Source organism: Peromyscus maniculatus, chromosome 7, assembly GCF_049852395.1.
Source record: "Peromyscus maniculatus bairdii isolate BWxNUB_F1_BW_parent chromosome 7, HU_Pman_BW_mat_3.1, whole genome shotgun sequence".
NCBI classification, from domain to species: domain Eukaryota; kingdom Metazoa; phylum Chordata; class Mammalia; order Rodentia; family Cricetidae; genus Peromyscus; species Peromyscus maniculatus.
The window spans coordinates 80,241,429-80,263,379 of record NC_134858.1 but is presented as its reverse complement, the minus strand read 5'-3'; the positions used below and the strand labels follow the sequence as shown (position 1 = coordinate 80,263,379).

At 38.6% G+C, this 21,951-nt stretch overlaps 1 protein-coding gene across 2 annotated transcripts in view; it reads left to right on the top strand.

Moving 5' to 3' along the window:
- Bckdhb (branched chain keto acid dehydrogenase E1 subunit beta) overlaps nt 1–21,951 on the top strand; it is a 191,246-nt gene that overhangs the window by 122,127 nt on the left and 47,168 nt on the right. For both annotated transcript variants that reach the window (XM_042281362.2, XM_076576750.1), the window contains exon 9: nt 11,693–11,779. In XM_042281362.2, the coding sequence (XP_042137296.1) occupies nt 11,693–11,779 (87 nt within the window). The remainder of the gene's footprint in view (nt 1–11,692; nt 11,780–21,951) is intronic.

Genomic DNA, 21,951 nt, shown 5'->3' with positions numbered 1-21,951 from the left:
CTGTCCATTGCCTTGACAACCTTTCTGTTTTAGCCTTCTGAGCATAGGGATATGTTTACTCTGGACTAATTAAAACCTGGTAGTTAAGGCAGTGGAAACAGTCCACTGACTTCCTTTTTTTTGCTACTTCTTCGAAGTCTAGGACTAAGGGAGAGACTCGAATAGAATTTTTCTTTTGTCTTGTATAGATATCTTGATATTCCTTTGGTTTCTGGTTGGACCCGAGTGTATCCTAGTGTAATTTCTGTTGCTGTGATGAAAGACTTGATGAAAGCATCTTAGGGGAGAAAGGATATCTTCTAGCTCCCAACTCCAGGTTACAGTTCATCGTTGTGGGCAGGTTAAGGCAGCAGGAATTTGAAGCAGCTAATTACATCCACAGCCAAGATCAGAGAGAATGAATTCATCATGCTTGTGTTCAGCTTATTTTCACTCTTTCTATAGTTAAGGACCCGAGCCCACGGAATAACGCTACCTACTTACAGTCTGAAACTTCTCAAATTGGCCAGTGTACTCAAGACAGTCCTTAACAGACACAGGCCAACACAATCTAGACTTCATTAAGACTCTAGCCAGGTGCCAAGACGGTGTCAAGCTGACATTTGAAGGTAACCATCTTGCTGAGCTACATGCATAGGAGTTTATATACATTCAGTACACTTAAGTATTATGTAATTTAGGTTTATAAAGTAGTTTTGAGAATTTTATCTATCAAGGGAATTTAGACCTTCTCAAGTTGTTGTTTGACAGAACTTTTCCTGGGGAGATGAAATATACAAGTCTAGATGCAATATACAGGTAGGAAACTCATGGCCAACCAAAGTATGGATAGATACCATCAAAGTCCAACTTGGTGACCTGGTGAATTTTATTGGGGTTACTTAGGAATATGGGTGACAGGTTACTTACAGCTCCTAGACCTGGAGTCAGGACAGTTGTGAACCACCTGACCTGGGTCCTGAGAACTAAACACAGGTCCTCTGCAGGAGTAGTAAACCTTCTGAGCTCCTGAGCCATCTCCCAGCCTGGACACTTTGGGTTTTAGGGGTGTCTGTTATCAACTGCTCTGGCATCTGATTTTATTAGTCCTTCTTGTAGCACAAATCTTAAAAGGCTGTATTAATAAAAACAAACCCGGAGCCAGGTATTGGGGTGAACGCTGAATGATCAGAGAAACAGAACAAGCCACATCCAACTTCACCTTGCCAATTCTTCTGCTGATCTTGTTTCCTCAGACTGAAAGCCTCTGAATCCTCATCCGAATGGATCTCAGCTGAACTGCTGCTAAAAGCTAAAAACTTAACAAGGCTCTAGTTCCTGGTCCTCACACCTTATACACCTTTCTCCTTCCTGCCATCCCTTCCTGGGGTTAAAGGTGTGTGTCACTGTGCCTGGCTGTTTCCAGTGTGGCCTTGAACTCACAGAGATCCAGACAGATCTCTGCCTCCTGAATGCTAGGATTAAAGGCGTGTGTGCCACCATTTTCTGGCCTCTATGTCTGTCTAGTGGCTGTTCTGTTCTCTGACCCCAGATAAGTTTATTAGGGTGCACAATATATTGGGGGACACAATATCACCACACCTTCTCTCTCAGTGAGTGTTGAGCTGGAGGTTAGAGGATGATTATCCTTCCCAACAAGAGGCTCTTTTTTTTTTTTTTTTTTTTTTTTTTTTGGTTTTTCGAGACAGGGTTTCTCTGTGTAGCTTTGCGCCTTTCCTGGGACTCACTTGGTAGCCCAGGCTGGCCTCGAACTCACAGAGATCCATCTGGCTCTGCCTCCCGAGTGCTGGGATTAAAGGTGTGCGCCACCACCGCCCGGCCTAAGAGGCTCTTATCTTAGCTTCTCTGACCCTTTGTTTTGTTCTCTCAGTTTCTGGTTGATTCCTGCCGGCCTGATCTATGTCATATTCTGCTGTCTACTGCTTTGGAAGGTGCTTTCTTTTCTTCCTAAGCATTCAAAGTACCTGGTTAGGTTATCTGAAATACTTCTGACTTTCTTTTTTCTTCTGGATTTAGGAATTTGTCAATGACATTGGAAAAAAAGTTTTTAGATTATAATTACATAGTTTCTTCCTTCCTTTTCTCCTTCTAAACCTTCTCATATACCCATCCTACTTGCTTTCTTTCAAATTTGTGGCCTCTTTTTCTTTAATCATTGTTGTATATACGTGTGTGTGTGTGTGTGTGTGTGTGTGTGTGTGTGTGTGTGTGTGTGTGTGTATTTCTAAATACATACATACAACCTGTTCAGCCCATGTAATGCTACTTGTGTGTTTATGTATTCAGGGCTGACCACTTAGTATTGGATAACCACTTGGTGTGTTTTTCCCTGCGGAAGACTCTTTCTCTCCAGTATCCTTAGTTGCCTCTCATTCTTTTTCTAGGGTTGAGGACTCGTGAGCTTTGCCCTGTCCATGTTAGAAGGTCTATGCATTCTTCTTGAGTCGTCTTTGGGCAGCCATGTTGGAGAGCTTCATGGTGTAGCTTCTGACATTTCAGGAGACAGTCTCACAGAAGATTTCCTCTGGCTCTTCCAGTCTTGCAGTCCGCCCCCTTCTTCAGTGTCCCCTGAGCCTTAGGAGCAGGAGCTGGGCTGCAGATGGATCAGTTGGGACTGGGCTCTGCAACTCTACGCTTTGATTGGATGTGGGTTTCTATAATGGTCTCCATCTGTTGCAAAGAGAAGTTTTCTTGATGAGGGGTGAGAGCTGCACGTATCTGTGGGTGTGAGGACAAATACTTAGAATGAAGTTGGGGATCATGCTGCTTTAGTAAAAAGGCAGCTGTAGATTCTCCTCCAAGAGCCCCGAGTTCACTAGCCCTGGGTATTTGGCTAGCTTTCCAGTAACAGGGATGACTTTCCTCTTTCTGATCAGTTCTTACGGAGAGTGAAGGAGGAAGACAGTCTTCTTGAACATTTCTACCAGTCCATGCCCACAAAAACATTGTAACTAGAGAATTAGAAATCAAACAGGAGAGTATTGACACTGCAGGAAGTAAAAATTCCTGAAAAAATTTAACCTTATAAACTGATTAAAAATACTGAGACGTCTTGATAACTATCATTACCTAGTACTAATATTCCAGTAACATTGACTTTTGAGGCTATAATTCTTGGCCTTGAACTTTTCATGCCTCTGTGTTTTTAACTTTCTTTACCAAGTAGTAGGCAAGTGTTCCAAGAGTTCTGTGGGCACATGATACTCTCTCTGCTTAAGGATTCTTTTCCTGAGTCACCTGTCATATTAACAGTTTACTTCTATGATCTTGGTTTTAATGAAAATATGAAGGATTTATAGTTTACTTCTATACCGTCTTTGTTACATATGCCTAGTCTATACTTTTGTGGAAATATTCTTAAAGTTCCTATAACACTATTTGCATCCAAGAAAGACCCAAAAGATTTTTAGCCTTGACCATGGATTATGAACTACATGTGATTTTCATTTTGTAATGTACTAAAAAAATCCATTTATTCTAATAGAGTTAGACCAAGTTTTAGGAAATGAAACCGTTTATCCATGGTGATGCAGAAGTGTAGCTGTGTTTATACTTTTGATCATTTTGTGGAGAAGTATTACCTTGGTAGGCAACCAGCTGGCTTCTGGGAGAGTTGTACCCTTGATACATGCTTAGAACAACCATGTAAAATGTAACTGGCTGACGCCTTGGTTGGGGTTTGGGTCACTTTCTTAGTTTTCACGTTAAGCTGGGAGCACAACCGGATGATGTCAGTTTCTACCAGTTTTCATTCTTATGATGGCCAGACGTAGTATTTCCCCCTGTTGTTAACACTTGAAAAAGGTTTGCCAAATAGGGAAATATGAATTACAAAGAGAAGACATTAGTAATTGCTGTTGTTTCAGGGAGAGAAAAATACAGTTTGTTTTTTGCTGTTATTTTAGAAAAGGACAAACGTGTTGAAATTCAAAATTCTTCAAGGAATTTCTGAACAAATGAACTTCATTTTAATAGCAATGTTCTTTCTTTCATTTTTAATCTACTATTTCTTAATACAGTCTTTAAACTTCTTTGTTTTGAGGGAATGTTTTCCCCTAGAAGGTTGTGGCAATTGAAGTTATAACCCTTGGGGGACCTGAGTTAATTGGCTTGCTTTTCCCAGTCCTAGCTCATGACTCAAGATGTTATTTTTGATGTGAACTAGTGACCTTTGGAATTTATACAACATTAAAAGTTTATTGAGAAATTTATATACATACTTAAATAAAATGGTGAGGAAAGTGATTTTTCTGGTTTATACTAATGTTCTAAGCTTTCTTGATTGGCATTCAGTATCTCTGGCTACTGGCACTGTATGGAACAGACCTGAGGCTCAGTGGGTTCTGTGATGTCGAACAAGCTTGCACTGTTTTTATGGGCACTGGATACTGTTTATTTGTAATGGCTGAGATTTTGAGTAGCTGGTTTTCCAGTGAGGATTTTCAGGAGAGAAGGGCTGTCATGGACAGTCAATCTGGGAAAAGATTAATATTGGAGATGTTAGGGAAACCGTTTATTTGCATTAGTTTCAAAATGGTGAAGAAACCAGAGTAGATGATGGATGTTTAAGGATAGAGGGCATGGTGAACAGTCGAGGCTTTCCCATCAGGATAAGATGGTCCCCAAAGGGGCCAGTTTAAAAAACAAATCACATGTATGGAGGTCTTAAGTATCAATGGGGGTTGGGGAGTTGGGGGGGAAGCCTGGTGATTTAAAAAAAAAAAAGAGGCAAAGGGCTTGAATTAATATTTTTTCCAAGGAGAGTATACAGATGCCCAGTAAGCATATAAAAAGATGGTCGACACCTCTACTTTTTAGGGAAATGCCAATTAAACCAAAAGTTAGTTACGACCCTACATTTATCAGTTATGACTGCAATAAAAAGCATAGAAGACAGCTGGCATTACGATTAGAACTCATGTCATTCTTAGTGGATGTATGAAACGGTGCAGCATAGTTAGATATAGGATTATGGTACAATCCAGCCATTCTGCTTCTGGGGAGGCAGAGGGCAGAGGGGAGAGGGGAGAGGGCAGAGGGGAGAGGACAGAGGGGAGAGGCAGGCACATCTCTTGAGTTCAAGTTCGGCCTATTTTCAAACCCTACTGAGAAAAAGATAGGAACATGCTGAGAATGAAGGACCAAGAGAATACGAGCAGTTGCTGCTGCAGTCTTGGAGGAGTTATTTTGGCAGAAAAAAAAGAAGATGTTGCACCTTAGATTTGTATGATGCTTAAGCAAACAGGATGAATGTACTACAATAAGAGGTTTAAAGCCACACTACTTACATCCATTCCCACACTTAACTGCATATCTAAAAACATCCTTGAGTCCAGGACAGCGCTTTTTCCTCATAGTGATCTTTTGTCAAGTGGAAGGAGAAAACTTGTGTTTAGCACCAACCCCGTGTTTGTATGTTGGCCATAACTGTGCATTTATAAAAAGGTGCATCAAAGCAGAATTGTATTTTGCTTGGAGTAGGAAACATAGGCAGGATGGGTTGGCCATTAGGCTTCTAGGATTAGGGCCATTGGAGGGTTGTTTGCAGAATTCCCTCCCACTACCTTTCTGACAGCAGGACTCCTTCCTAAGAGATGAGAGCATTGTCGGGTTCGGAGTGGGAGTCACTCTGTTCATATATTTAAAATCAACACAATACAGTCTGCTGAACACCCTCAAACTCAGCTGCAGCTGTGTGTTACATATTTTGGCTAGAGACAGAATATTGCATAGTGAATTTCATGGTGTTGAATGAGTGAGTTAGCATTTGTTGGAGGAGGTAGAATAGAACTCCTTCCTCGGTAAAAAGGAACATTCCTCAAAAGCAAACGACAAAACAAAAACAAAAATCCAACATAAAAAACTTTATACTTTAATAAGCTATGTATGTCTCCCAAGACAACATTAAATGAGTGAGTGTATCAGCTCAGTTGACTGCATGATGTGTCATGCATTATGTTCTGACTTGGGTTTAGTGCATGGTGTGTTGGGTTAGAACAGCTGCAGGGGAATGTGAAGTAAATCAGTAATGTTTTTAAGAGGGACGTAGCAATATGTGCTACCTGCAGCCTGGTCTTTGAGGCTTACCCCTATATCCTGGTTTTAGGTTTCTATGGAAGGTCCTAGTATTATTGTCAAATGGAAAACTCTGATAATAAACCGAGAAAATAGTACCATGGACTTGAAAGCAAGAGGAAGTCCAGCTTGTTGTGGGGACCAGGCAGGGTTGGAGAGATGGGTCTCCAGAGAGGGTAGAATGTCTGGTGGCTTAGGGAAAGGCAGAGGTGGAAGAACATGGCTCATGTTCTCAGAGTAGCTCGCGGCTCACATGCTTTGGGCTGAGAGGGCAATGTAAAAGCCAACTGCGGAGGTAAAGACCGGCTGGCAACAGCAGGCATTGTGAAGTAGCTTTTAGAGTCATGGACACTCGTAATTTTGTCAAAGTCGTTTTTTTAAAGTTCTTCAGGATTTCCACTGTGGTTTTCGAAAGAGTGGAGGAGAGTGTGAGCCACGGAGAGTGTCTGCACATTTCACACCAGTGCGTGGGAGGGGGGGTCCTCTCGTGTCTTCCTCCTGGATATTGTTCAGCAGTCATTGTTTTCTTGCTGTTCCTTTACCTCCTTTCCCACAGGGGCGACAAAGCCGCAGGGACTCAGTTTTTCTCGGTTTACACTACTTTCCTGCAATATGAAATATTTGTAGTCCTGCCAGCGCTGTCTTTGCCAAAATGGACTTTTCAGAACTCTCCCTAGAGCTCTCGACGGCTCTTTTTAGTGTTGGTATTTCTCCAGTGGAACACTGGCCAGTGGTCCAGTCATGTGCACCAGGCATGCTGATAAATACTGGTCTCCAGGCATCTAGTGATACATTTGTCAGCCTGTGACTAATTGTGTGTTCCTTTTTTTGCCCCCTCTGTGAGATGTGTTTGGCTACTACACATGAAAATGTTTCAAAATACTTACCTAATTCATTCCCATTGATATTTGAAGCCCATCAATACTGTGTCCTTAACAAATTCTAGATTGCGTAATTACCGAGTAACGTGTTCCATAAGTGAAACATGTTGTGACTTTGCCAGTCATTGTGATTACTGTTGAAGGCTAGCTTTGGTGTTTCATTTGTGGTCCTCATTTTTATAGTGATAGAAGTTGATAAATTGCCTATCCAGAATATTATATTCTTATTGTATCTTGCTAACTTGAATTATTTTGCTCACCTTGGTGCTGGTAAGTATTGAATTGTCTCTAGGGAGAAGTTTTGCTATAGATTTTAAGAAATAACACACACACACACACACACACACACACACACACACACACACACACGCACGCACGTTCTGAATGCTGGTGTTGTACTTCCAAGCATATGCAAACTTAATGGTCTGCCTGTCTGTATCGTTTTCTCCTGGAATGACAGCTTAATAGTTTTCCCGGTTGGATTGTGTGAAATCTTTAAAGGCTACATTCACTAAAACATATGTCCAGCATTTGGGCAGCCGGCGTCTGCATGACCATTTTCGTGGAGTACAGCTTAGCTCTGCAGTGAGTGGTATCTTGTTGCTAAAGGGACATTAGCCTGCATGTGTGACACATCCCAGGGGACCTGTATATAGGTATGAATTTTATGCTTTACTCTAATAGCTAAAAATTGCTTTATATCAACAGATAAAAGGTATGTTAAAATTCCATTAATTTGGAGTTTTCCATCAAATCATTGCAGGATGGGCTAAGGTGTATTTTTAGGTTATCTTAAAATGGGTTTTATAACTGTATGAGTGTACAAAGATGACATGTCTTTAAACATTTGTTTTCATGGAGTTTGGTCTGGCTTGTTGGGAGCATCTCCCAAGTTCAGACCATTGTGTTAGCTGCCGTATATAGAGGCTGAACTTCTCGCCATGCCTACAGATGCTCAGGCTGAACATAGCAGGTGGGGAAAAGCCATAGATTCCCAAACTAGGGTTCCACCACAACAGGGCATCGTGTTTATCTGTGACCTCCCATGTCCCCATTTTGCTTGCCTCTCCTGTGACAGGAGTCTGCCTGTGTCTGGTAAAGGAGCTTGAAATGGTGAGTAACCTTTTGAAGGGCAGCCTTTAAGGTTTTACCAGGCGAGGAACAGAGTCTCCTATTTTTGGAATGTGGAGAAAAACACGGAGAAGCTTTTCACAGTCCTAATCTGTAATTGGCTTTGCCTTTCCTGGTGGCGTTTGTTGCCTCTGACTCAGCCGAGCCCCTTGTGCCACAGACCATAACCCAGGGGCAGTTTTTAGTGGTAAAAAGTGGAGGAAGCAGGAACTGGAAAATCCAGCCTATGTGATTTTTCCTGGCTTTGATTGGTTTAGCTTTCATATTGAAACGTTGTTTGAACACTTTAATTTTTTTTTTTTAAACGGAGAAGTACTTATCTTAGATGGGAACTTGACAACTTAAAACTTTAAGCTTCTCTTTCTTTAGAAGAAAAGTATTAGTATTTATGTCTATCATTTTGTATTTTTAAAAGCTAATAGCAACCACCTTTGGAAAACACCATACTAATTTTAAGGGAGTTCAGGAAAGTACCAATTTTGTAAAGAAATTTCTAGGCAGTTCTACTTTTTAAAGTTTGCTTAGGTGCATGTATGATCATTGAAAGCTAAACTTAATTTTAACAGATATTTAATTGAACCACAAATGATAGAATTCTGTTTTATAAATTTGGAGTGATCTCAATATTGACCACAGTATTAATAAAGTGAAAATAATAAATGGAGCAGAAAAAACAATTTAGGAGTCTTAGCAGACTAAAAATGTGAGTGATGAAAAGCATATGCCACACTGAGTTTCTCTGCTGCCTCATGAAATGATTGAACTGTGTTCAGACAATCAAATAGATGGTAATTCCTAGGGAACATGGCAGAAAATAGCAGTGTTTCTTCATACATGTAGCTGCTTTCCAGGGATCAGAGATAGTTTTAAGCATTAAAAAAAAAAATGAAACTTGAGTACTTTCCAAATTCAATGAAATAGTGGGCACAAAATCCGTGGCTCAGAGCAGGGGCCCTGGTGGTGTCTATGATAATTTTGTGATTCTGATAATCATTTCTGTGTGCCTCTTCTTTGCATGCTCTCTTTTACTTGTAGGAGTGCAAGAAGCATGTCCACACATCCAAAGTAAGGCTATGTTCTGTTCCATCTGCCCTCTAGTTCTTGGTGTTTCAGGAATTTCTGGACTTGCTGCTACAGTTCTGATAGCAACATCTTTTATCTGAGAATGAAAGTACATTTTTATGTTAGGCACAGACAGAGATATCTGACTTGACCCTCTCACACCAATGGGATATTTGTCATTCTGTCTGAGGTCCATTGCCTTGAAGGATGCTCGGCAAGGAGCTTCGTATGGTTCTGCATGAACCAAGAGGGTGGCAGGTGGAGGCTGGCTTCCAGTGATTTCAATGTGACTATTTGTTCCTGTGGTCTGTGACCCAAGGGTTCCTCTATTTTTGAAGGGAATCCTAAGATATTATTTAAAACATTTCAGTTTCTTAGGAGATTATGAACATAGTGATTTGTCAATTTAGCATTAATTCATGGGCCTTTCCTTTATTTTTAATTATTTAGACTTACTGAGAATACTTTCAATAACCTAAGGACGTAAGATAGTGTTTGAAATCCCTTGTATGTGCCTCCTTACCTACCGTTTTTCAGGAGAAACAGTGATCATGTAGAAGGAATATTTCTAATAACATACATGTTTAAAAGAGTCTCATCACTTTTCATGAAAATGAGCTAATCATCCTTCAAGTTGTTTATTTTTCTAATTGATTTGGGATGTCTTTCCATGTTTTCAATCTTTTCTGTGGCTCCACAGTACTCTGTGGTGTGGAGGTGCATTTGTGTAGCCATTTTCTTCCTGAGGGATGCTCAGAAGGTCTTGATTCTGTATATTTGCATATCATGCTGCTTGAACTGTCGGAGTTGAAAATGTTTCTCTATATATTCTCTTACATTTCTCCCACATCATAGACATATATGATCTCTCTCTGTCTGTATCTGTCTGTCTGTCTATCTATCTATCTATCTATCTATCTATCTATCTATCTATCTATCTATCTATCTATCTATCTATCTATCCTCTCTCCCTCTCTCTATCCACCCTCTCCCCTTAGAGTTTTGGCTCTATAGGTTGCTGGAACCATATAGACTATCTGTTCTGATTGCTTGCTGGATTTCATCGTTCATTCTAAATGTTGTAAATTTGATCTTGAATAGGCCCCAACCTGAGTTATAAAGGACTAATACATTGTATGGAGTTTTAGGATAAGAGCAGCATGTTTAAGGAAGTCTCTCATTCCGACCTGTTAGACATTAACCTACACCATCTAGCTAGGGTGCTATTAGCTGCTTCATTGGTTGTGCTATATTGGCAGGGCTCTGTGTCACAGAGCTCTTCAGAGATCTGTCCAGCAAATAGATTGTTCAAGCTGATTAGCCAAGGCAGAAACATCTCTTAGAGGATATTTTGAAAATATATTTGTTTTTATTTTCTTTATTTTAGAATGTTTATATGCCATTATTTCTAGCCCAGCACATTGAAGTGTAATTGTGATTTTTAAAAATGTCCAATTACGACAGCCATAGAAAGCCAAATGCTAGTTCTTCATATTTTTGATTTTTTTAATGGTGTTCTTACACCTCCTGATCTTCAGTCACTACTTAATAACTGCCCAGATCTTGAGGCTTACCATCTGCTGACAGAAGCTGCTGCCATTCTCTTTGGATTCTAGACCAGAATTGTCCAGATTGAGTGAAATCTTTTCTTTTAGACATGTCTTTTGCTTGAAGATTTCATTTAAAATTCATTAAATAGTATATTTTTTTAAAAAAAGAGGAGTAATAACATCGATAGCAATTTAGAAAAGAATTTACCTCTTCTCTGTTAATATGGTTTAATGTATTTGAGGCAGTAACTTGTAAATTTTAGTGGTTTTTCCTCCCAACACAGCCGGCATTCTGCTATGATATGAAGCCACACCTTTGGATTTATGTTTGTACCTGGTCTGTCATGCCCATTGTAAGCCACTGAGATTACATCATTGTGACACTTTTCATGTTGATGTGGCGCTGGGGTCATCAACCAGATTTTAGTGCCTGTTATGAATACGGTCGTAACCCCTCATTTTCCGAGTGATTTCTTACTGGCAAGTCTCTCAAGGATATACTGGCTCCTCTTTTTCCTTCACAATGGTGTTTTCATACTGTTTTGGTGTTTTCCCTTTTCTACAACCAGTATTTCTTAAGACTATTGTCGTATATGGACTTACATGTCATATGCCCCCAACCCAAAAAGCATTTCGAGTCTTAAGTAAAAAGATGGAAAAATCAGACCAAGATATGGACATATGAAACAGTTATTCACTTATAACAAAAATCCTATAAAATAGGCATGAGTTTTAAATTATAACTTACATGGAGTTATAAATCTCATTTTTCTTTCATGCTAAGATTATAAGCTACATTAAAATTTCTTGACAGTATGAAAATCCACCCAATTTTCTGAAAGCCATTTGTAATAACTTACTAAACATAAGATCAGCTTACTGCTTTTTATTTACGGAATTTAAGCAGTTTGTTTTTTATTAGTGAATGAAAACGCCATCATATGCTTAAAATATGTATTCTCTTCAACATCAGGTTCCCCTTTTCTCTTTCAGTCTGTGATCAAGACGGGGCGACTGCTGATCAGTCACGAGGCTCCCTTGACCGGCGGCTTTGCGTCCGAGATCAGCTCCACAGTCCAGGTAGAGTGACACAGTGCCGACTGAACACTTGTGTGGTTGTGCATGCCTGCTCTGGAAGGAAAGATTGCTTATCGCCAAATTCTGAAATACGAACTTTTGGAATATGTACATTTCCCGTTGAGGCTGTACTGTCCTTCAGCTAGTGGTGTAATTATATCCCCACAGAAGAAAATTTAAATTAATCAAAGTGGAAAAATCCTTTATGGAAGAATAAAAATGAGCTGAATAAAATATGCTATGTTTGCTACCTTAACAGGGAAAGGGAACTCTTTTTACATATCAACCTAGTCATCCCCTTGTAATAAAACTTAATATTGTTATGAAATAGGTTGGTGATGAAATTCATCTTAGAAGTTTATAGTACTCACCCTTCAATCTGTCAAAAGTAGCTAATTTCAAAAAGTATTTATCAGTTTAATTAGTAATCAGTGTGTAGAACTTGAGAAATAAATTAAACACTTTCATTTTTAAAATGTTCACATAAGATACTGTGTAATGTGAAAAGTCCCATAAACTTCTTTTCAAGGGAATTTTACTTAAACTTTTTTTTATTCATGCATGTGTCATAAATAAACAATGTGAAGGAATTTTTTTCTTTATTTTTTAAATTTAAAAATTAAGTAATCAAAATATAAACTACATGCATTTTAAACTTAGAATATCTTTAAATTTTATAAATGCTTTTCTTTTTTCTGATACCATGATTCTTTAATTATTAAAATATATCTAGTAGAAAATGCACAAGTGTGGGGTTAATAGTTTCATAGACATTACAGTGAAAGAATCATGTTGTAAATTAATTTTAAATTTTTAATCAGCAAATGACTTTTTCCAACATAATAGTTTATGTGCTAGTTAGTTATATTACATAGATTTTTTAAAATAATAGTATAAAACAGATTTGAACAAATATTTTAAAAACTAAATCTAAATTATATTTAATGAAAATAAAACTGTACACCATCTATAAAGTTATATGAAAGGTTGAAAAAAATGAATATTTGAGGTTGGTCAGTGTTTTGTTTTTCTGTTTACTCAATACCGTTTAAGTTTCACTAATACTTGGTTTTCATTGTACACTAATTATTGAGTAATATAATGTATCAAATCTTTTAAAAATGAGGCTGCAGGAATAATCACTGTAATACCAAGATGTTGTTTCAAGCCAGAGGCAGAATTGGCAAAAGAAACTGGTTTTTCTGATTCCTGATAACTCTGTGGTAGTGTACTGCAGCCTCCAGGAGCAGAACATTTGCTGTGGATAGGAACCCTGACAAGCCCACCGCTTGCATAATCTCATGGCTTATCCCAAATGTCATTTGCATATAATTGTACAAGGAAAACTAGTAGAAGGTAGTTGGAATTGGAATTTGTATCTCTTTATAAATATTTCTTCCCCCTGAGCTTGCTTTTAAAATGTGATCTCTATTGGTAGGCTGCCGTAGAGTCTAATACAGTTTTCAGACTGGAATGGATTTAGAAAGATGATCTAATCTAGTGTCTCTTGATTTTGAATAATATGTGGACTCATGTTTATGGAAAAATGACTCTCCAGCCCCAAGAATACATTAGCGAATCCTCATTTCAGAACACAGGGTTAGGAGTTTAAACACTGCCATTGCAGCTTGCCAGGACCAAAGATCACAGAGTGTGTCATAGTCAGGTCCTGAAACTGTGAGATGATTTATGGTATTAGAAGTTGACAGAGAGATTACCCACTGTGTAATTGTATTTGTACCATAGCATGAATGCAGCAAAGCAAGGCAGTTTGTACCATGCCCCGGTGCCCACAGATTGACCTTAGCTCCTTAGGTGTTCACCTGAGACAATAGCCTCAGCTGGTCCCCTTTCTAACCAGATTCCTGTTTGTTACTAAGATGCTGTGACTGACAGGCTTATAAAGACGGGAAAGATCTTGAACTAGCCCAGGAATTTGAGTCAATGCTCAGAGAATAAATACGCAGTCTTTTCTGAGAGTCCTTCAGCCCCAAGAGGAACATAGAAAGTTTGAATTCATTATAAAACTGTCTGTTTCAGTAGAGAAATCATTCAACTAGTCAACTACGAGGTGAATTAGGTAATACTGTAAAATTTGTGGGGGGTTTGTAGTTAATGTTTTGGGTAATTAGAATTTTGTTTTGTCTTAATTCAAGCCTTATTTGCATAAACCCAGAATACAGAAAATGAATCTACATAAATCTTAATGAGTGTGTTTGCCTTTTATTGCTTTTTCCTATTGGTTAAAAAAAAAAAAAAAGGAAGCTGGAGATGTGAGCTTTTTCCTTTTTAGAAGTAATGTTTAAAAATAAGTCGAAGTGATTTCAGCAATTGCTTTATGCATGTGTCCAGCTAAGTGAGGTGGACGCTCTTCAGCCTCCCGCCAGTGAAACCTGGATCAGGTTGCCGGTGCTGTGGGTTGTTTTCAATGAAGTCCCTGAAGTGAGTTATAGTTGCGTTCACCACTTGGAGTGATTCATACTTCTACATTTCTTTTTGATGTGTGGACCTTGTAAGGTTAGAAAAGATAAAATAGGGTTATGGTGTTCAAAGTCAACTTTCTGGGCAGAAGACAAAGGAAATGTCCGAGGAAAAGGTTTTCATTGTCGCTGGGGGAAGCAGCTTGACACTGCAGATGAGAATGTGTTCTGGACTTGGTCACACCTCATTAAAATACCCGGTTTTCATTGTATCAAAGAATCCTGAGTTTTATATGAAATATTTAAGTTACAGCATTGCAACCCACATGTTATTGTGTGGAACACACATAGCAGCTTTTTATAAACTCTTGGCTAATTCTTTAAAATTGCTTATAAAATAATGTCTTAAGAGAATAATTATAAAACAGTAAAATTACTGTTTTTAAATACACAGAACTCTGAAAATTCTTGGAAATCTGAAAATGTTTCACTTATATTTTAAATTATTACTCAAAGTCAAAATAAAAAAAACACTGAGACTTGAGCACCATACAAAAATAGCTTTTTAAGTTTTATAATTGATATTATTAGAAGCATCAGAGTGTGCTACAAAACACCTTGACAATAATAGCATGGTATTGTTGGCATTACTATGGAAAGATTATTTTTAGTTATACCAATAAAATATGAGAAGTATGAGTATAAAATATAGTCCTAATTTATTTACATAACTTTAATTTAGAGCAGATGGCGCTTTGATCAGACGAGATATTTAGAGTGCACATCATTACTCTTTTCAGAGCTGTTTCTTCTTCCTCATCTAGCCCCTTATATTATTATTAACATTATTGTAAATAGTTTTATTGTGAAATAATGCTAAATTCACCAGAGAAATGACTACCTTATGTTGAGTCTGTAGAAATCATTCACACATTTATTAATAGCCTCTTCTAATATTTCTGTGTATTGAGAAATGCTGATAAGAATGAAATGAAAATATTTAATCAAGAACATTGGATTTAATTTGGACGTGAAGGGGGAGGCAGAAGAAGCTGAGGTCTGGTATGTTTGCCCCCCACTGGGAGCGATTTCGTGGTCCTTCCCTCAAAGCATCCCTGTCTCTCCCCATCCAATTCTACATTTCCATCTGTTCTCACTTTGGGATGCGGGAACTTTTTCGCCCTCTCCTTTCATTTGGCACACACTGAAACTTGAAGTCCTGGAGATCTTACACTTGAACCCTGGCATGTGAAGAAGGTCAAAGACTATAGATTTTAAGTAATTCCTTGACCTCCTCATTGTGGCATTGAGCCACAATTTCATTGTTTTCAGAAAATGAGTTTTGTATCGTGTTTTTTCCTCAGCTTCGTATAACCACAGATTTTCAAAGACAGTATTTTACTGTACAAAAGAAGCATTAACTTCATCCCTGTTAATTCCCCCCAAATTAAGTTGTTTTATGTAATTGTGAATCTGGTACCTGACCCAGTAATTACACATCTAAATGTTAAGACCAAACAGTCGGAGGCACTTTCACAGCTTTAGATACATAGTGTGATTCCTGTAAACCTTCTAGAAACCAACCTTTATTAGTTTCCCGCACATTCCCATAATGACAAATCTCTGACTCTGGTATAATTGTGTGATAATAAAAAAATAGTTCCCCCCCCCTCTGGATTCAACATTCAATAAGAGCGCCAAAAATTTTAGGGATTGTGGTTGCTTAGAAGGGTCTTTTTTTTTTTTTCTTCTTTTTTAAACACATGGAAGCAATAACTCTGCAATAGAGAGTCCAACTGGAGAGGAGATGGTAACTTTCCATACCATCGTTTTATCCTTTCTGTGCGGTCTCCTTGCTGAGAATAAGAACTGAGAAGTCACACACACACACACACACACACACACACACACACACACACACACACAGTTTGTAAGGTGATCGGGTTCTGATAGTTTGAGAGGATTTTTATAGAGCCCATGTGAATCATTGTGTGAAAGTTTCCTAGCTTTTAACAGAAGGAATTTTGTCTTTCTTACTGTTTAACGTTAGAAAGGTTGATCTGGCGATTTTTTTCCCTTATAAAACCATTACTACCAAATATATAAATACTGTATTTAAGCATGTCAGTATGAAAGAGAGGACAGGTTCTAAATGATTCTGAGCTTTTGGCACTGTGGTAAATATGTCTATCATGTTGATCAATTAAGAGTCATCAGGATTTACTAATTTGATGAATAGTTTATTACAACTTTGCCATCTCAATTAAAAACAAAGTGTTTATTACCAACATGTTAGCAACAGATGAAGAAGCAGTCACGGGAACTGTACCTCTTTGCTAAAAGATGGAGCCAGAGCATCATCATGAAAGCTGGTCAGCATACAGTGTTTGACTGTGAGCTGGTCTCTGGTTTTGTTTTTTGTTTTTTTTTTTTAAATTACATATATGACATGTATTCATACCATATCTCATATATATATATGTATGTATAAAAAATTCTAAAATATAAATTAAAAGTGTGCTGGGGAACAGAAAATGAAAATAGAAAATTTATATATTATATGTAAAAATACAGACCCTTAAAAATTCCAGCCAGAAGAACTGTGCTGAAATAGCTGCTCATCCCTCAGCCTTAGACATTGTCTCCCTTCTCCCAGACCGAGGGGGCTGCAGCCAAGCCTAGCTTCCCCTGGATGCTTCTTACGTAGATGTCACAGACACAAAGCGGTTGTATTAAGATGTCAGACATTTAGAATGTGATTAGGTCATGAGGGTCGTCCCTCATGAACGGGATTGGTGACCCTCAGAGGCTGGCCAGTCCATCCATCCATCACACGTGGACACAAACCAGAAGGAAGTTCTCAGAGAAGCAGAAATAGGAGCTTGAGCCGGGCTTTGTAAGGAGCAGTTTTGCACAGAATCCTGTCGAGTACTTTCTGTGAAGGGCTGCTGTGGCCACAGACGGCAGTCCCAGCCGAATCTCGCCAGGTTGTGCCCTGGACTGGCTTGCTCATGAGTATCTGGAGTGAAGCCCCGATTGCGCTCTGGCCCATCTCTCCCTCTTTTTGTCTTCTGAGTGCTCAGTCTCCACCACCTGCCTTCCCTGCCCTCACTCTGTTTTGGGGGGATGGGGGGGTCAGGTGGGGGGCAGTCTTAGTATTTTGCACGGCTGTTCTTGGAACCTTCGACTCTGATCTACTTACTGTTGAGCTTTAGATATAAAATTCCTTTTCCTTGCTAATTATTTGAGGTGATACAAAATATAATAAAGTGATTCATATGGAAGGATTTAAACAGGCAACCGTGAGAATAGAGAGCAGTGAAAGTGGGGTGTTTGTTGGCTTATGGAAATCAGCTGTTCACAGTGTGAGCACTTACTCCCCGAAGCGTTTTTGTGGACTTTTTACTTGTCTCCAGCCTCTCATCCTTTATCACATTCTACTTTTTATTTTTTCACATCAATTTGCCCCCCACCCCTGTTTGAAAACCTCCAAGATGCCCTTTCATTGCAGCAGTAAGTTGCTTATGCAAGACCTTGATTGCTTAAAACGGTGCGTCCGGTTAAGTTTCTTGCATCTTTGTGTGACCCCCACAGGCTGGTTGCACTGACCATTTCTGGAGTGAGAATTCATTCTTGTAACTGTTTTTTTTTACTTAGTACTTTAGGCAATGCCTTACCATGGGCATTTGATATGAGAAATGGAGTCCTTGCATTAGGCACTTTGCATTTATTAAAAGGGATAGATGATAAACAGTGATCCAGTATAGAATGTAATATGACATAGTCAACCAGAGCATTGTGAGATTGTAAAATCTTTGACTATGTCATTGATATGTGGCAGCTAATGTTGCCCGAGGATGAACATGACCCAGGAAATGATGGTGGATTCAGTCTGGGTAGAAGGGGGTGCAGTTCTAGGGATATGCGTGGTTTTGGTTTGGTTAGAGTACAGTCAGAAAGGCTGTAGCATGAGGTAAGGGTTGACAAGTAGGATTTAGAACCCAAAGGAAACCGCAATATTAAAGAATTTGTCTTTGTCTGGAAGAAATCACAGAACTGAGCCTGATCACCTGGATATCAGTTCCAATTTTTCCATATAATATGCTTAAAATACACTTTATAAACCCCTTGGCAAATAGGAAATAGTAGGAAGTAAAAAATAGTGCTTGCTATTATCAGGTAAAGCAGTGGCATAATGAAAGAACTTTAAGCAGGGAACCAATAGATGGATTTTCCAGTTAGAAAGATTAGGCTGGGGAGATTCATTAAAAAAAAAAAACAAAAAACAAAACAAAAAACAACTATCTCCATAATCTAGGATTTGGGGGCCTTCAAACCAACAATTTAGAGGTAGGATTGGCAAGAAAGGGCTTTAGAGAGTAGGAGAATGAATTTGAAAGAAAGACTTGACTCAAGAGAAAGGTATGGGGCAAGGACTGAAGTAGTTGGTGGAATGTCTGGGAGTCAAAAGAAAATGTACACTAGGTTTATAGAGTGAGCGTGGCTCCACTGAGATCAAAATACCATGGGAAAGAGTGGTCAGCATGTGAGCAAAGACTTGAAAGCACAAATACAGATTCCTGTTTGAATGAGGAGAGCGGCGGGGTGCACCACTCCCTCTTACCTGGCTTCTACCCTTCTCTTATGTTTAAGTAAGCCTTGCTTCATAGACTAATGCCCTCAAAGCTCAGCAGTAGTCATGCTGGGGATTTTATTACAGGATATTGCTGTAATTATTTCACCTTATGATTAAAATGTTATTGTAAATCTCACTGTAGACAGCTTACAAGTCAAGCTTTGTCAAAGGTATTCATATAGAGGGAAGAAATTATACTGTGATGGTGCTATTTGTGATTTTAGGCATCCACTGGAAGATTTAGAACATTCTGTGTGGATAAGGAAGGATCACTGTGGTTAGAAATAGGCTTGATCCTGTGATGCTATTTGCTTAGCAAAGAATGCCGTTGTTTTGGTTTGAATCTTCCCTGGCAACCACATTAACTTCCCATCTTCACTGCCTCTCTACTTCCCTGCTAGCTCGCGGAGTCAAAGTTTTAATGTCTCTCAGATCTGTCTTCCCTTTGTATTCCCCCAATAAATCCTAAGTGACCCCAAGAAAACTGTAAAACCTAAAAGAGAAACATGGAAAATAACAGCCATTAAGGTGAGAATTTTCTAAGAAAACACAATCGCTTCCCGCTTTTCCCATGTTCAGTATAGTGTTGACCATTGGTCTGTCATAACTAGCCTTTGTTATATTGGGGCATACACCTTTTGTTTCTAGTATCTTTAGAGCTTTTATGTTAAAGTCATGTTGAATTTTGTCAAAGGCTTTTTCTGCATCAGTTGGGACAATATTGTGATGTATGTGCCTGGTTCTGGATATATGGTATATTATTTTGATCAATTCGGATATGTTGAACCTTCTGTACATCTTTGGAATGAAGCCAATTTGATCCATAATTTATGATCTTAGTCACATGTCATTGAGTTTATGGGTGCCAAGCTTCCTGAGTTTAAAAGAGGGAGCCTCTTGCTCAGAGCCACGTAGGGCATTAAGCAAATACTCAGTAAATGATTTAAATGGACTGTTTGTGCCCCAGCATCACTCTTGGCAATTTATTTGAAGGTGAGCAATATTCTTGCTGGTTTATATTGCACATAAAAATTCCTGTTCGAAAAACTGGTAGGTGAATTGCTTATTTCTACATCACCACTCCATTGAACAGAAATTCACTGTGGTTTGTGTTTGTAAACTGTGGAGTGGAGACTGACATTACGTGCTGCTGTGCTTCACCTTCCTGCGCTGTGACCTTTCAACAGCTTCTTTTGAATAAACTTCGGGAGCTTTTTTTCTTCTCTTTCTCTAGGGAGTCTAAGGAAGACATTTGTATTCATGTGTTTATCATTGAAATTTCACAGGCTAGTAAAATCAGTTATCTGAAGGGAGTCATTCCTTTATGTCATTAGTTACAGTGACTTTTATAAATCAGTACCTTTAAATAGTTCTTTTAATACCCAAAGATATATATATATATATATATATATATATGAATTAAGAAGAGAGCCTCCATGTAATGCAGGCCAGAAAGTGGAAAGGGGAAAAGCTGCTGCTCTACTGTTTTGTTTTGTTTTTCCATTTTTCACCTTTGAAAATTACTTCATCCAGGGCCCCAGCCCACTGGACAGGACTGTTCACCATTGCTCTTCTCACCACATTTAACTGGCATATGCCCTCTCAGATATCCCTGAGTGTGTCTCATCATCTCTTAGGTGATTCTCAACCTAGTCAAATTGGTATAGAATAATTTCTTACATTTTTCTACATATTAAATGTAAAGCTTCATTTAAAATATTTCCAACTAGGCAAGAGAGTTGGTTTATCACTGAAGATCACTTGTTGCTCTTGCAAAAGACTTGGTTTGGTTCTGAGCACCCACATGATGGTTCACAACCATCCATAACTCTAAATCCAGGATTCCCTCTTCTGACCTCTTCGGACACCAGGCATGCATGTGACGCACATTGTAGGCAAAACACTCATATACATGAAACAAAATGAATAAGTCTAAAAATGTTTTCCAAACTATAGTAAGTTCATGTAAAATTTTGTAAATGATAGACCTCAGAGGATGTATCCACATGATCTGGCCAATTCTGTTGTCTACCTTGCACAACATGTTAGGCAAATCGGAGCAGCATGGTAAATTCTCCAAGCTATGATAGGCATGGGTTGCCAGCCTTGCACATGTACTTCCGGTTCAGGCTGGCTGTACTTCCCGAGCACACAGCTAATTTTCTCCGTTTGTCCTGCCTTTCACTAGACAGTAATGTTTGTGATGTTGATAGATCATTTTAGTCTGGTACTTTTATTCAACTCATAGCTCAAATTATTCCATGTATATTTGTAAGGGCCATCATCTTCTTTCATGAGGGAGTTTATACTCACCAGAAATATGATTTAAGTTTAAATTAGAGATTAACTACTGCCAATGAATTTCCTCCTAAACTTTTAAAAACTTAAATCAGTACTTATTGCACAAAAACAAAAAACAAATAGTCAAAAATGAAGGCTATAAACATAAGCCAAATGGCTTATTATTGTTTTGATTTTCAGTACTAATGCAGAATTTCCAAATGATATTTTTATTTGCAAAAATGTCTGAAAAATTGCATTGAGAAATATTGAATGTTTTGATTATTCTCTTTCAAGTTAGATAGACTTGATTTTATTTCTTGATCCATTTTAGAGAGTGGTGCTTTTCCAATTTACATCCTTTTGAGGGAATTGGGTACCGATATTAACTATTTAAAATGGCTTCATGTCCCAGGGGGCACAAGATATCTCTAATTGTCTTAATCAAAATTATTAGTTAAAAAGTATAATTCAGGGCTAGGGACATGGCTCAGTAGGCAAAGGCTCTTGCCACACACACTTGGTGATCTGCTGTCTATCCTAGAACTGACCTAGAGGAGGAGAAAACTGACTTCGCAGAGTTATTCTCTCCCTTCTCCCCTCTATATGTGAGCTGTGATTTTCACAGATAACACATTTAATTTTTTTACATAAAGAAATTAAAAGGTATAACAGACTCCCCCCACCCTACCCCCCACTCCCCGACAGGATCTCTCTGTGGAGTCCTGGCTGTCCTGGAACTCACTCTGTTGACCAGGCTGGTCTCGAACTCACCACTGCCCAGATTATTTTTAAAGGTGTTCAGTATCTTTCTGTTTAAAGAATGCTCTGTGTAACTC